The 13,006-nt window shown below is 42.9% G+C and overlaps 1 protein-coding gene across 1 annotated transcript in view; it reads right to left on the bottom strand.

Moving 5' to 3' along the window:
- Positions 1-1,411: 1,411 nt before the first annotated feature.
- CALB1 (calbindin 1) overlaps positions 1,412-13,006 on the bottom strand; it is a 29,813-nt gene continuing 18,218 nt past the window's right edge. Inside the window, exons 6-11 of the mRNA XM_077351952.1 lie at positions 8,583-8,660; positions 7,657-7,712; positions 5,987-6,026; positions 5,835-5,888; positions 5,616-5,687; positions 1,412-3,326 (exon numbers count right to left, since the gene is read on the bottom strand). Coding sequence (XP_077208067.1) covers positions 3,213-3,326; positions 5,616-5,687; positions 5,835-5,888; positions 5,987-6,026; positions 7,657-7,712; positions 8,583-8,660 — 414 coding nt within the window. The 3' untranslated portion in view covers positions 1,412-3,212. The remainder of the gene's footprint in view (positions 3,327-5,615; positions 5,688-5,834; positions 5,889-5,986; positions 6,027-7,656; positions 7,713-8,582; positions 8,661-13,006) is intronic.

The following is a 13,006-nucleotide window of genomic DNA, read 5'->3' as shown; positions in this document are numbered from 1 at the left end:
GTTGTTCGGCTTCAGAAAAAAATAGCTGGCAGGCAATTTATTTGTACAAAAGCAGCTTAACAAAAATCCAATTAGCAATTCTTTTCTGTTGAACCAATTCATGACCCTCGCTTCTGTAATCCAGTATAAGAACCAGATTATTTACTGTGGATTATTTACAAACATGTACTGTATAAGCCCCTCCCCACCGCCTTCCTTTTGCAATTAAGTATGAAAAGACAAACCCATGGTTTCGTTGACAGTCTAAGTTTAATCGTTTTGCAATTCATAACGATGCCTGTAGGCAGATATTCAAATCACTGTTCCCCTTTTTAAAACACACAATTATATTTTACATTGCATAGAGAGATTAGATGTGAGTGAAAAGAATGAGATCACTGCACTGGAAGTGGAATCATTAAAATTGACTTTCTTGACCTGCCTTGAAACCTCTGAATGTGTTACGCCTTCTAGTTCTCTCCATTTAATAGTACATGCTTCAGAAATGAAATGCAAGGCACTTGCGTTTTAGAGGCCATTTGTACCTTGTGGTATGAATTTTAGCCATCGTATAAAGGTAAAATCGGTGTCTTTTGCTAGCTACAACCATAAGAAACCTACCCTATGCTCGTCCAGAAGAAAGCACACTTTAAGCAGGGATTTCGTTTTACCAACATGAATATACACAAGGCCTTGTTCCTTCTCACATCAGGGTAAAATGAGGACACTTCCACATCAGTTAGAGAGCTGTGCCAATTTAACAGGGACTGTTGGGAGAAGAGAAACTTGCTCTGCTGAATGTAACCAAAAAGCTTTCTAAATTTAGGTTCAGTTTTTAAACTTAAAGGACTGCATACAATGCAGACTTGGTATGTCAAGGAATAATGGAATGTTTAAATGTCTATGTAGCCTGGGTATCTTACAGGAGGGACTTGAGCTGTCTGTAGCACAACCCATGCAGGTTGAGTTATTTGGACTTGAAGTTCTGCAGTCAGTGGACACAATCCAGGAGTAGTCAGTGATGCCCGGCATCCTGATTTCACACATGTTTACTTGGCAGTAAATCCTACTTTTGTTTAGACTCTTCCCCAAGTACAGAGGGATGTACAGCCTTAATATCATTGAAAACTAAAAACAGCCTGATGCTTTGCTTGTGTACTCAGAAGTAAATGCCACCGTTCAATGTAACTCATTTCTAAATAAGGGTAGATAGGATGATTACAACCTTAGTCATGCCACGGGCTTCCCTGGAGCTTCAATGGGAGTTAATCCCAGCTAACCTTTTGCTGAATCAGGGCTACTGGGATGAAATGGGCCAAGGTCAACATTAACCGCAGAGAAGATAACTTTGTGTGAACTCACGTTTTGTTTTGCTTTTTCAATTCCCTTCTAAACAGCAAGATACAGGAAGCAGACAAACTAGACACCGATGCTTAGTATAGTAAATTTAATGATAGATTACACTGAATGATGTAAAAACAGCAGTTTGTCAGAATTATAGTATTCTGCAAAATGTGAAAATAGTATTAGAAAATGGTTTGTCATATTCTGTGACACAGCAGCGTCCACTGATACTAAAGTTACACGGCTGGAAGGCTCTGTTTGCCTTTTAGTCATTCTCCTTGTTCAGTTTATTTCCCCAGTTTGCCCACTAAACGAAGACATTTTGACTCATTGTGATTCTTTGTCTCTCTAGGCCAGGGGTAGTCAAACTGCGGCCCTCCAGATGTCCATGGACTACAATTCCCATGAGCCCCTGCCAGCAGCATGCTGGTTTGGCCACCCCTGGACTAGAGGTTCCTCATGAAGTTCAGTGTCTCATTATCCTGGGGTTCCTGTGACCTCTGTACATCACTTTAGAGGAACCATGTTGCTTGGTGAGAAATAACACTGTAATTTGCTGCAGTGCTCTCTTCCATAGTACCAGTGCTTGTCTGACACTAGCCCTAACCCTCTTCCCGCTGCGTAGAAACCTTAGCAGTTACACCCCTTCTAAATCCATTGAGACCAATGGGTTACTCCAGTAAAAAAATGTTAGGGTTGCACTGTAAATGTCCGATAGAATCGGATCCATTAATGCCCTTCAGTCTTCAGTCTTCAGTCTTATGACAATCAAGTCTTTACCCACCAAAGCAAAGTTCCCCTTTTGCACTCAGCAGAGGGCAAGTGTTGGACTGTAAACTGGGGGCCTGATGACTGAAAAGATCGTAATGCAGCTTCTAAATAAGTAGTGGCCAACTTTTGTTGGTAAGTGTGCCCCAAGTCACACAAAGTTGCCTTGATCAGGCCATTGGTCTATCGAGGTCAGCACTTTCTACTCTGACTGACAGCTGTTCTCCAGTTTTCCAGGTAGGTGCTTTAACATCGTCTTCTACCTGATCCTTGATGTCAAGGAGTGAACCTGGGATGTTCTCAATGCAAAGCAGATGTTCTGCCACTGAGCCCTGATCCTGCACCAAACACAAAAATATGAGTGAATGCTATTCCTGTTGGATGCATTCCTTGGAATTTGACAGCAAGAAAAATACAGTTTATGTGTACATAGATGTATACCATAATATGCAGATCAAATTTATTGTCCAGTCCTTGGAAGCCAAAGGAGAAATTCTCTATAATGCATGCTGTTCCTTGTACTTTGAGCCAGCAGGACAGTTCCAGAGGTGGGCAAGACTGGGTTTTAGGCCGTCGTCCTCCTGTGCAAGGGTGCCACAGAAGACCTGCTGTCGGTACCACTTGCCATGACTGTTCCATAGATCAGTCACTTGTCTTCTCTGTTCCACGGACAAGCCTTTCTTGGATTCTGAACCTACGTCTCCCTCCATTGTGCAAAGAAGCGTGGCTCAGCCATTTGTTAACTGTTAATTGTTTTGCCAGTGTCAGAGACTATAACAAGCCAAAATGATCCAAGTGGGGGTGTTCAAACCTGCTTCTATCCTCCCCCACCCGCCCGGAAATACACTGACACTGTAATGTTTTGTGTTAAATGAATCAACAGATTGGCCCAAACATAGATACTCTCTTTTATCAATCTTATAGTTACAAAAACTGTACATTACAAACAGTATAGAAACAAGCTGGAAAGAATGTGCCACATCCCCTGGCTAATTATCTATATGCCGCTTTGAATTTACAAGATATAAAAGAAAGTAAAGCCTATTCCCTTATAGTGCACAGTAATTCTGTTGTTGTCTTCAAAGAGAAATCACTAGTTAAATGGAAGTTATCAACAGGTTCTAATTGCCTCCGGTGCAGAGGATAAGAGCGAGATCATTCCGGAAAAGTTTTCCTTTGTCAGACAAGGCCATGATGCTCTTCTTGTATGTTGCAATGTTGTTAATGTCTAATTCCTTGAGGGTGGAAAGAGACAACGCTTTATTGTTGGTTATTATCAGTACACACATGCAAGCTGCCAGCGCTATGTAGAAAGAGGTTATATGGTACTATTTCATCAAGTTTTACTATGGAGAAGCTAAGGGTTGGCTCTTACAAGCTTTCGTGCCAACAAGAGGCAAGCTTCTGAGCACTGAAAAGGCTCTTCCAGGAGATCAAGGACACCTCATGGACAAAAGCCATTCCAAGCGAGAGGATGCACAAGGAAGGCAATGGAATGAGATCAAGTGGAAACGGGTAGGAAGCGAACCGGCATGCTTCCACTGTATTAAGCATGCATCTAAAAAATGTGTCTGGATATATTTTAGGACATTGTGTTTTGGCATGTTTCCTTATGTTAATTGGGGCATCCTCAAACAATGGGCTCAAGATCAAAGTCTTTGGGATGTATCCGAAGGCGTACTTTAGTGATCAGAAATCTTCCGTGAGAAGAAAGGCACCTTTGAATTAAGCCTGTTTGTTTTAAACTTGGATTTGATTTTAAAGGCTCTACTGTTACAGCAGATGCATATTCTTTTACAGCAAATGCATAAATATCCTTTATGTCGTATAAAGCCGTCGTAATAGGAACTTTATCCCCCAAAATTGCCTCGGTTTGCAAAGAGTCCTTTGATGCCAAGCAAAGAATCTTCATGCACCCAAATAAACCATTTACCACCGGAGCACAAGTAATACGATTCCATAGAATCTACAGTCAGTATGGAACATCATTTTAAAAAAATAATTAATTAATTATTACAGCAAATAAACATATTTTAATCACTGTGCCATTGGCATGGCATATTTATTTCTAATCAGCGTGACCAATAAATGTCTTCTATGCTTCCAAAAATGCTATTTTCCATTTTCATACCCCCGGCGACCTTTACTCCCTGTGTGGGTTTGCAGCTAGTGGCCCCGTCCCAACATCTAGTGAGCCCATAGTTGAACAAAGGTCAAGTATTGGACTTCCACAGTTCGGCAACGCTACATTTGGCAGCAGCGATCCGAAACCACGTGAGCATTTCAGAGGATAAGAAAAATGTGCTCTTCCAGCTACGATACAAGAGCAAGAGGCATCTGGGCACATCTGGTTTCTGTAACTTTGTCTGCAACCCCTTTCCAGAAGCCGTGAATGGTGCAAAGAAACACCACCCATGGAGCTCATCACCAGTAGCATCACACCCGGTAGCATCACCGGTAGTATCACACCAGGTAGCATCACACCCGGTAGCATCACCGGTAGCATCACACCAGGTAGCATCACACCCGGTAGCATCAGTACGCAGCATGTGCATCACCGTAGCTCATTTGGTGCACAAGGTAGTTTTATTTGGGGAGTTGGGGAACACCTTTGCAAAAATCTTTAGGGATTCAAGAGGCTGGGTTTTTCCTCGCAGCCTAAGGAGAGAGATGAGAGAAATGCTGACAGCTGACTCTTGGCTGAAATGACTGTGTGCCTAGTACAGAAATGATAATACTTTGCTAAAATGGAAGTGGGAATAAACTGCCACTTTGATATGATTGATGTGAAGGCACTGAGTTGTTATGCCCTACTTCTAAATAATACTGCATTGGATCCTAAAAATTGCAAGTGATTTCTGCTTGCCAAATGGAGCCTTGCTGCCACCTGCTTGCTGCTGCAACCCCTCGTATTGATTGAGGCGGTGTGGGATCTGGAAGTGGGAACGGATGGAAATAAGCAGCCTCCCCTTGCGCAAACAGAGCAGCGTTCTGTTCATACAGTCATTGTTGGACTTCTGGCCTTTAGCTTTCAAAAAGATCAGAAACAATGAGAATGGGACAGTGGGACAGTAGCAAGAGTGTCAGACTAGGGCTCAGGCTAGCTTGGTTCAAATTCCCATGGATTCATGGTGCTTGTTGACTTTGGGCCACACCCTTTCTCTTTCTGCCCAGTCTACTGCACCGAGGAGGAGTAAAGCAGGGGTTGGATCCCACCAGTTTTTTCTGCTGTTGAAGAGCTGAGAAGGGCTCCCCCTTGAACCTTGTTGAGGATCGTGGGGCCTGCAAAAGCAAAAGCCACTTGGGAAGGGGGCTGCAGTCAGGATAAGAATTAGGTGAGGTGGAGTGAAAAAAAAAGCTGGCTGGGTGCAACTCCATGGATGCTTCTATGAACTGGGAGAAAAGATGGGATACAAATGCAGTAGATGGATAGAAAAGTGTCTTGGCTGTTAAACTGAAAGGGGGAAAGCCTTTAAAATACAATTTAAATACACCTTTAGCAAAAATAAAACCGTTAAAATTACCGATTTGTTCTTTTCACAAAGATTTTTCAGCAGAGCATCAAGTTCCTGTTCATCTATGAAGCCACTTCCGTCCTGTGGGTTGGGAAAGGAGGGAAGAGGAGAAGGGCATTCCTTGTATTAATTTCAGACCCTTAAAGAGTTGAATCATGTCTTTGTGCTGCTCATTGAAGAACAGTTCCTCCATGTCTTTTTATTTGTTAAAAAAAAAGGTTTACTTACTGAATCAAATGATTCAAACGCTTTACTGAATTCGTTTTGACTCATTTTGACACCCTAACATTAAAAAAAGAGATGGTGGTTAGAACAGTTGTGGCTAGGATTGATAGGAATGTCAACCCCACATGCAAACTTTAAAACATGAAGCTGCATACCTTAAATTTAAGGAGAAAGTTTTCCTGTACTGGGAGCAATCTTTGGAGAAAACACAAGGGTAGGTGAAACAGTTACTGAGCTGTTATAACTTGACAGGTAAACTACACAAGGTCTACAGGCATCTCTGTAGGAAACACAGTGGGCTCCATGGATACTGAGCAGCAGATATTTAAAGTGATCTGCACACATGCATCACCACCACCCACCCACCCACCCCATGCATTCTGGGCTGGCAAAAGCCTTCTTCAGAGACAGCACTACTTGTTCAGACTTTTGATACCGAGATTATTTTATTGTATTTCCTTCACATTACAAAAGGAACATTTATTGATATCTTTTGAGGGCCCAAAGTGCTTCATACATATTGTTATGAGTTCAAAATACCTGCCCAAGCAGAAGGCACGTTTGCTTGTGGCAGCCATAACAATGCAAGCAGAGCCTGCTGGGTTGGTCCAGTTGTCCATCTAGTCCAGCGTATTTTTGTCATGCAGCAGCCAACCAATTGCCCAGGAGGGCCAAACTAATGTGGCCTTTCTGTGATGTTGTTGCCTTGAGGTGTGCTGCCTCTGCATTGAGAGGTTTCTGTTATCATGCCAAGTGGCTATGGATGGACCTATTCTCCTTGAATCCTCCCGTGGGTCTGCCAATCCTTTCTTAAAGCCCTCCATGATGTGTGGGATGTTCCTACCTGCTCTATAACCCAGCAGCAGACTACTACTATCCTGCTGTGACTGGGAGGGTAAAGGAGGCTGGACCTGAAGGTGGGGCTGGGTTCAGTGGGGGACATTGCATGCAGGAAATCCCAGCTTCAGATTCACTGGCATCTCCAGTTAAAAGGGTGAGGTAGACGGGGATGTGAAAACCTCTAGCTGACTTTCTGAAGAGTTACTGGCTCAGAGTAGACAATGATGGTGATGATGTTAGCCATTCAGTCATGTCCGACCCTCGGCAAGCCTATGGCTCGGCTGTCTACACATCATTCGATCTTGCACTGATTCTTTCAGTTGTAGAGCAGACAATACGGACCTTGATAGACCAATCAAAGTCTGTGTCAATCCCACCTTCTGACCTGTAACCTACCACTTGCTTCCAGGGACAGAGTTCCACTTCCATTAATGGAAGAACAGGACAAGTTACTCTGCCTGCTAAGTTAGATTTTCTACTGTGAGCCATGTTTTCCCCAGGTGCTGTTCTTGAAGTTCTGCTGACCTTCAGAACAGGGAGGGGGGCTTCTTGGACTACAGTAGGAAAGGGAAGTAGAAGAGCAGCTCAAATCCATAAGCAGATTTCATTGGATACTGGCTGGTATTTTGTAGTGTCTCCATATTGCAGAAGCGGAGCAAAGGCTGAAAAAGAATGGCTCATCTAAGCCTATCTAGTTAGTTTCTGGATGAGAAAAAAAATGAACAGGGATCTGTCCCACTGCCACTCAGTTTTTTTAGCCAATAATCATCTTTTTTCTTTTCTTTTTTTACTGAAGTCTTGTTTGAGAGAGCTGGCTTTGAAGAAGAGCTGTGCTCCCAAAATGCACTGGGTCTTTGAAGCTTATTTTAATAAGCTATTTTCTCAGCACCCATTTTGTTGAGGTTGTCTTTCCATCTCTTCCACTTTCTACTGATTAGTCCAAACCTCTATTTGTGTTTTTGCATTCTATCTCTTAAATACATACTTGGCCATTTCAGTCAGTTCCAGCTTTCCATCATTGTTTTCATCAAACATCCGGAGCTGAAAGAACATAGGGGAAGTCATATGAACTTTCTGTTTGTTTATTTTTTTTTCAAGATACAAAGGAACAATGCACTAAGACCATTTCCACACCAGGAAATTTACTGTCCCGGCTCCCATATGGGAGCACAAATCCAGGGCGGACAAAGTGCACTAGGCCAAATGCTCCCCTGTGCAGAAGCAGGAAGAGGCAGGGCAACCTGCCCAAGCTCAAATTCCAGCCTACAGCTCAGTGCAGAGCTTCCAGTGCAGAAACGGTCTAAGAGTCTTCAAATTCTGGGTGTTTGCTAATTAAATACACGATTGGGACTAAATTATATGAAATCTGTTCAGTTTGCCACTTGGTTTTCCCCAAACACATTCATGGCACTGAAAAGGGAGAGGGGAGTATAAATCAGAGATTGACAAGAATTGATTCCTATAAATAGAAAGATTTTGTGATAATACAAAAAAATCACAAACCATTCCTTTTAAGGCTGTTGTGCCAGAAGCACTCAGAACCAGAATAAGGGAACTCTGCCATGTATACAAGTTGATTGACCATAGGAGGAGTCTCGTTTTCCCCAAAGAGCAGTCTCCTCCCAATGCATGCTGTAATTTAAACCCACGTTTCACTCCTCCAGCATTAGTGTGGCTGAGTGAGAGCCTGCACCTTCCTTCTGAATGTGCACAAAGGCCCACAGATTTTCCCCAGTTATAATTTCTAAGGTCTTTGTATCAGAGCTCCTCTTCTCGCTCCTGAAGTCCAGACAAACTTAACTAGAGGGGGAGTACTGAAAGAGGATCACCGAAAGGCCTGCATAAATAGCTTAGTGTGGCTCAGAAACGTAGCAGGGCTGTCTTTCCATGCATGGAATTGCTCCATCTTACCATGATATCTGTGTATTCTGACAGCTTTGAGTCATCAATCTGCTTGTTTGCTTTCTGTAGCAAGTCTTTCAAGAAACCCTAGGACAAAAGAAACCCAAGTGATTAAGAGATGTCCTAAATCAAATCCCTTGCCTGATGTGCTTGCTGAAATTCATGATCGATTACAAATCAGAGAAGTTCATGCTATTCTTCTATGGCCAAACTTGCATTTATGTGCAAGGAAACAATAGTAAAGATAGGGTTGCCAGTCTCCAGGTGATGTCTAAAGATTTTCTGGAATCACAACTGATCTCCAGGTGAAATAGATCAGTTTCCCTGGAGAAAATAGATGCTTTGAGGGGCTGACTTTATGACACTGTACTGCAGTCAAAGAGCCTCTTTGGTAAGGCAGCAATTTGGGCACTCCTATGCATCGCCCTCTTGATATCTATTTGCTATTTTTTGAAGATTCTGCCACATCCATGTTTTCTAACGTTGGTATATATGAATGCGTACATCTAGGTTTCTGCTCCTATGGACTAGTGCCAGGGACACACATTGCCCCTACTTACACAACAATGCTAACATGCATATACAGAGGACTATGTATAGCAATGTATAAAGCCTCTTGTGGCGCAGAGTGGTAAGGCAGCAGATATGCAGTCTGAAAGCTCTGCCCATGTGGCTGGGAGTTCAATCCCAGCAGCCGGCTCAAGGTTGACTCAGCCTTCCATCCTTCCGAGGTCGGTAAATGAGTACCCAGCTTGCTGGCGGGTAAACGGTAATGTCTGGGGAAGGCACACGGCAAGTCTGCTATGAAAACGCTAGAGGCCGTCACCCCAAGGGTCAGACATGACCCGGTGCTTGCACAGGGCATACCTTTACCCTTACCTTACTGCAGTGAAGTAAGTCCCTCCTCTCCCCAAATCTCACCCTCCCCAAACTCTACTCCCAAGTGGTTTCTCAACTAGGAGCTGGCAACCCTGGAAATTTAAAATTGAAACCCAAGAATCAAGATCAGTCTTGTCGACACTGCCTGCAGTTTGGGATCTTTTGTGTGCACAATATGGCATAGACATCGTTAGGGAGGCTGCTACTTCTAAACAGTAACTCCCATTCTGCACTCTGTTCCTTTCTTCTTTTCAGCCTGGCAGAATCTCCCTTTTGAATGTGCGGACAGGGCTGCCATTGTGTGCCAACACAGCAGCTGCCTTAAATAAGCCACAAGCAAGCGAAAGGGGGAACTAAGCCCAGCACTCCGCTGCCCCCTCCCCCCAAATGATTGACTGATGCCGGCACGAATCCTTGAGGCCCGTTTTGTGAACGCCCATGATTTCCATGAAGTCCCTGATGGATTTGCCTTTAGAAGTACACATACCTCAGGGCTTGAGTGCCCAGATACCTCTCTGGGCAGGGAAACATGTACAAAACCCATCTTCTTCTGCACGTTGGATCGAAGTGAGTAACTTTAACCCCAGAACTTTACATTTCCCAGGAAGTGCTGTATATCAACTGTGCAACAATGGCAACTCCAATTCAGTGCTAATCTGAAGCACTCCAGACAACCACACAAATATCTCTTTGCTGGCTAGGGTTCTCTGAATGCAACAGAATGCACGGTCAATGCCACATCCCTCCATTGTGGGTGCTCCCACGAGAACCCCGCTGGATAGGGATTATAAACTATATCTGCATGGTCAGATATTTCTTCGCTATTACCACTTTTCTGAGTCTCCTTTGTCCCTTTTGTGTTTCCTTTTCCTTTATTTCTTTTCAGCGATTAAAATTTGTTTTTGACCCCAGGCCTGGGGATGCTAAAAGGCACTTTCATCCTTCAAACCCTCCCTCTGAGTGTTCTTTCCCCCAAATCCAAATACAGGCCTTTTATTTATGTGTTGTCTATAAAAGAGCACATTTTAATAAAATGCCCCATTTGCTGCACTCAGAAGAGCAGGCTGACATTCGGGTCTCTTAATAGAATGTAATTTCCTATGGCAGAAACATGAAAGGCTGATCAACCGTTCTACCCGTAGGAGAGGTAGGTGGAGAGGATAACTCAGATTCATTATTTTCCTGAGTCAATTTTGGCTTTGTGGGAAGACAGGGAGGGCAGAGTTCTCTAGCTTGCATCAGAACTCACCCCTCCAACTGGTTTTTCAGCTCCTCACTATAAGTTTGATTGTTTGTCTCCGTAGGACTGAATGCTGCCATTCGGTATTTTTGTGGATTATGGGTTTTTTCCCCCCTCTTCTCCTTTGAAGACGCATTCCATGTTTCTTTTTGCTAGTGGAGCTGCAGCAATGAGTGAGTTGCTTCACTGGCCTTAAACTCTCCCCCCTTTCTTTTCTTTTTTTGCTGTGTAAAATGATACTTGTTTTCCCAACAGATCATTTGACTGTCCTAGTTTAGTGACATTTAAAATTCTTTATTAAGTAAGAAATCTGGAGAACTTGGGAATTCTAAGTGCCTATCAGCGACAAGCAAAATGCACGTACCTGTTCTAACCTCTTTCTATTATTCTTTGGAGTATTGATGGGTGGGTTTTTTTAATACTTTGGACCAGAATTTTTAGCTGACACTGATAACTAGGAAGAGAAAGTTAGATTACAGGGAGTGAGCTGAGCTCGAAACAATAACCAAATTGTAATGTGAAGCCTGCTGAGTAGGTAAGGACTAATCCCAAATTTCCATTCCTCAAGTGGCAACTAGCAATGTGTAGTGGCCTCACTGCCATGCTTGATCTTGCCTTTTCCAAGGAGGGAAACAACAGTCAGTCTAGCAACAACAGTACATCTAGGAAGTACCAGGAAGATACACCAATAAGGAGCAAATGGTTAACTTCAAGCCCAGTAGAAGCCAACAAGATTTCCATGGCATAAGCTTTGAAGAGTTAATGCTCCCATCATCACTGTAGGTTGTAATTCTCAGAGGCAACTGTGAATTAGCTTCTTATTTAAACAGGCAAGAAACTTTTGAAGCCAAGAAATTTCAGGAAATAGAAAATGCATACAATTTTCCTCATAAGGCTCCCCATCTACACATGAGTGGAATGGAGGTATACATTCGGTATGCCATCAAGGGAACACTTGCATTTGTCACCTACAGGCACACTAGATGTTCTGCAGTCATACTAATTACCTTGTGACAGGTCTGCCTCTTCACAGTATATTATAACAAGTATATATGATGCAATTAGAGTTGTATTTTCCCAAAGTCACAGCATGATCAAATGTATATAGGATGTTTGATAAATGCTGAATGCAGTGTGATCATATTAGATGGACAGATAAATGGATAAACACTTGGTCCATCTACACTATCCACCTGTTCTAGATAGTCCTAATCTGACCTAATGGTCTAGATCTGTCCTAATACTGCCTGCTCTGACTAGCAGAGGCCCCTCAGAGTTTCTCTTATGACTTTTCCAGCCCTATTCTGTTTGGAAATTCCAGGGACTGATTGATTGATTATTTAGATTGGAGATGCAATGGGATCTAGCATTCTATTACATACTAGCAACACACGTTGGCTTCAGTAGAATGAGTAACAAAGCTAACGACCAACTTCTGCACTCTTGTTGCCACACAGCCTGTGCCAAATGCTGCACCCACCTGCAGAAGAAGGGTGGGCACATTTGGAAGGCTACTCAAGGTCTGTGAGTGGTGCACACCCTGCTCTGAAACATTATTTATGGAAGGTGCCGTTTTATGACTGGTTTTATGACCCACCAAACCACCATTTTGCAACTCGTACACATGGACACGTGAAGTACATTATAGGGAGTCAGACTATGGGTCCACTAGGATCAATATTATATACTCAGACTGGCAGCAGCTTCCAGGGTTTCAGGTGAAGGTCATCAATTATCCAATACTTTTTAAACTGGAGAGGCCAATGATTGAAACTATGACTTTGTGCAAGCCATGCAGATGCTGTACCATGGAGCAACTGTCCCTCCCCATAGTAGCTCCCAGAAACATAGGAGAGGATCCTACCTCTATCCTACCGTGTCACTGGGCAACGATTATTTATTTAAATATTTATATTACACTTTCCTCAGGTCTGATGCTTTCCTCCCATCTAAGGAGCAACACCCTAAATTAAGTCACTCTTCCACAGGAGAAAGAGCCACTTAAATTAAAGCATGGCTTCTTAGGTTGGAGGAAGGCTGCTTGGAGGCTTGGTAAGCCCACCTCATAAAGGCTACCCTTCTTGGAGTTACATGACTAACAGTACAATCCTATTCAGACTTACTCCAGTATATGTCCACTGAAAGCACAGGGCTTAGACATCAGTAACTCTGCCTGGGATTGCACTGTGAACATTCTCCTTATAAAAATAAAATCAATTCATAAAGGAAGTATTTTTTAAAAATAATATAAACAATTATGTTAAAACCTTTCTCCCTTATAGACTTCCAGTTGTTTGTTTGTGCTTGGGAAAAT

The sequence above is a fragment of the Paroedura picta genome, chromosome 9 (genome assembly GCF_049243985.1).
Source record: "Paroedura picta isolate Pp20150507F chromosome 9, Ppicta_v3.0, whole genome shotgun sequence".
NCBI classification, from domain to species: domain Eukaryota; kingdom Metazoa; phylum Chordata; class Lepidosauria; order Squamata; family Gekkonidae; genus Paroedura; species Paroedura picta.
Note: the sequence above shows the minus strand (reverse complement) of the source record. Positions and strands in the feature narration are given on the sequence as shown.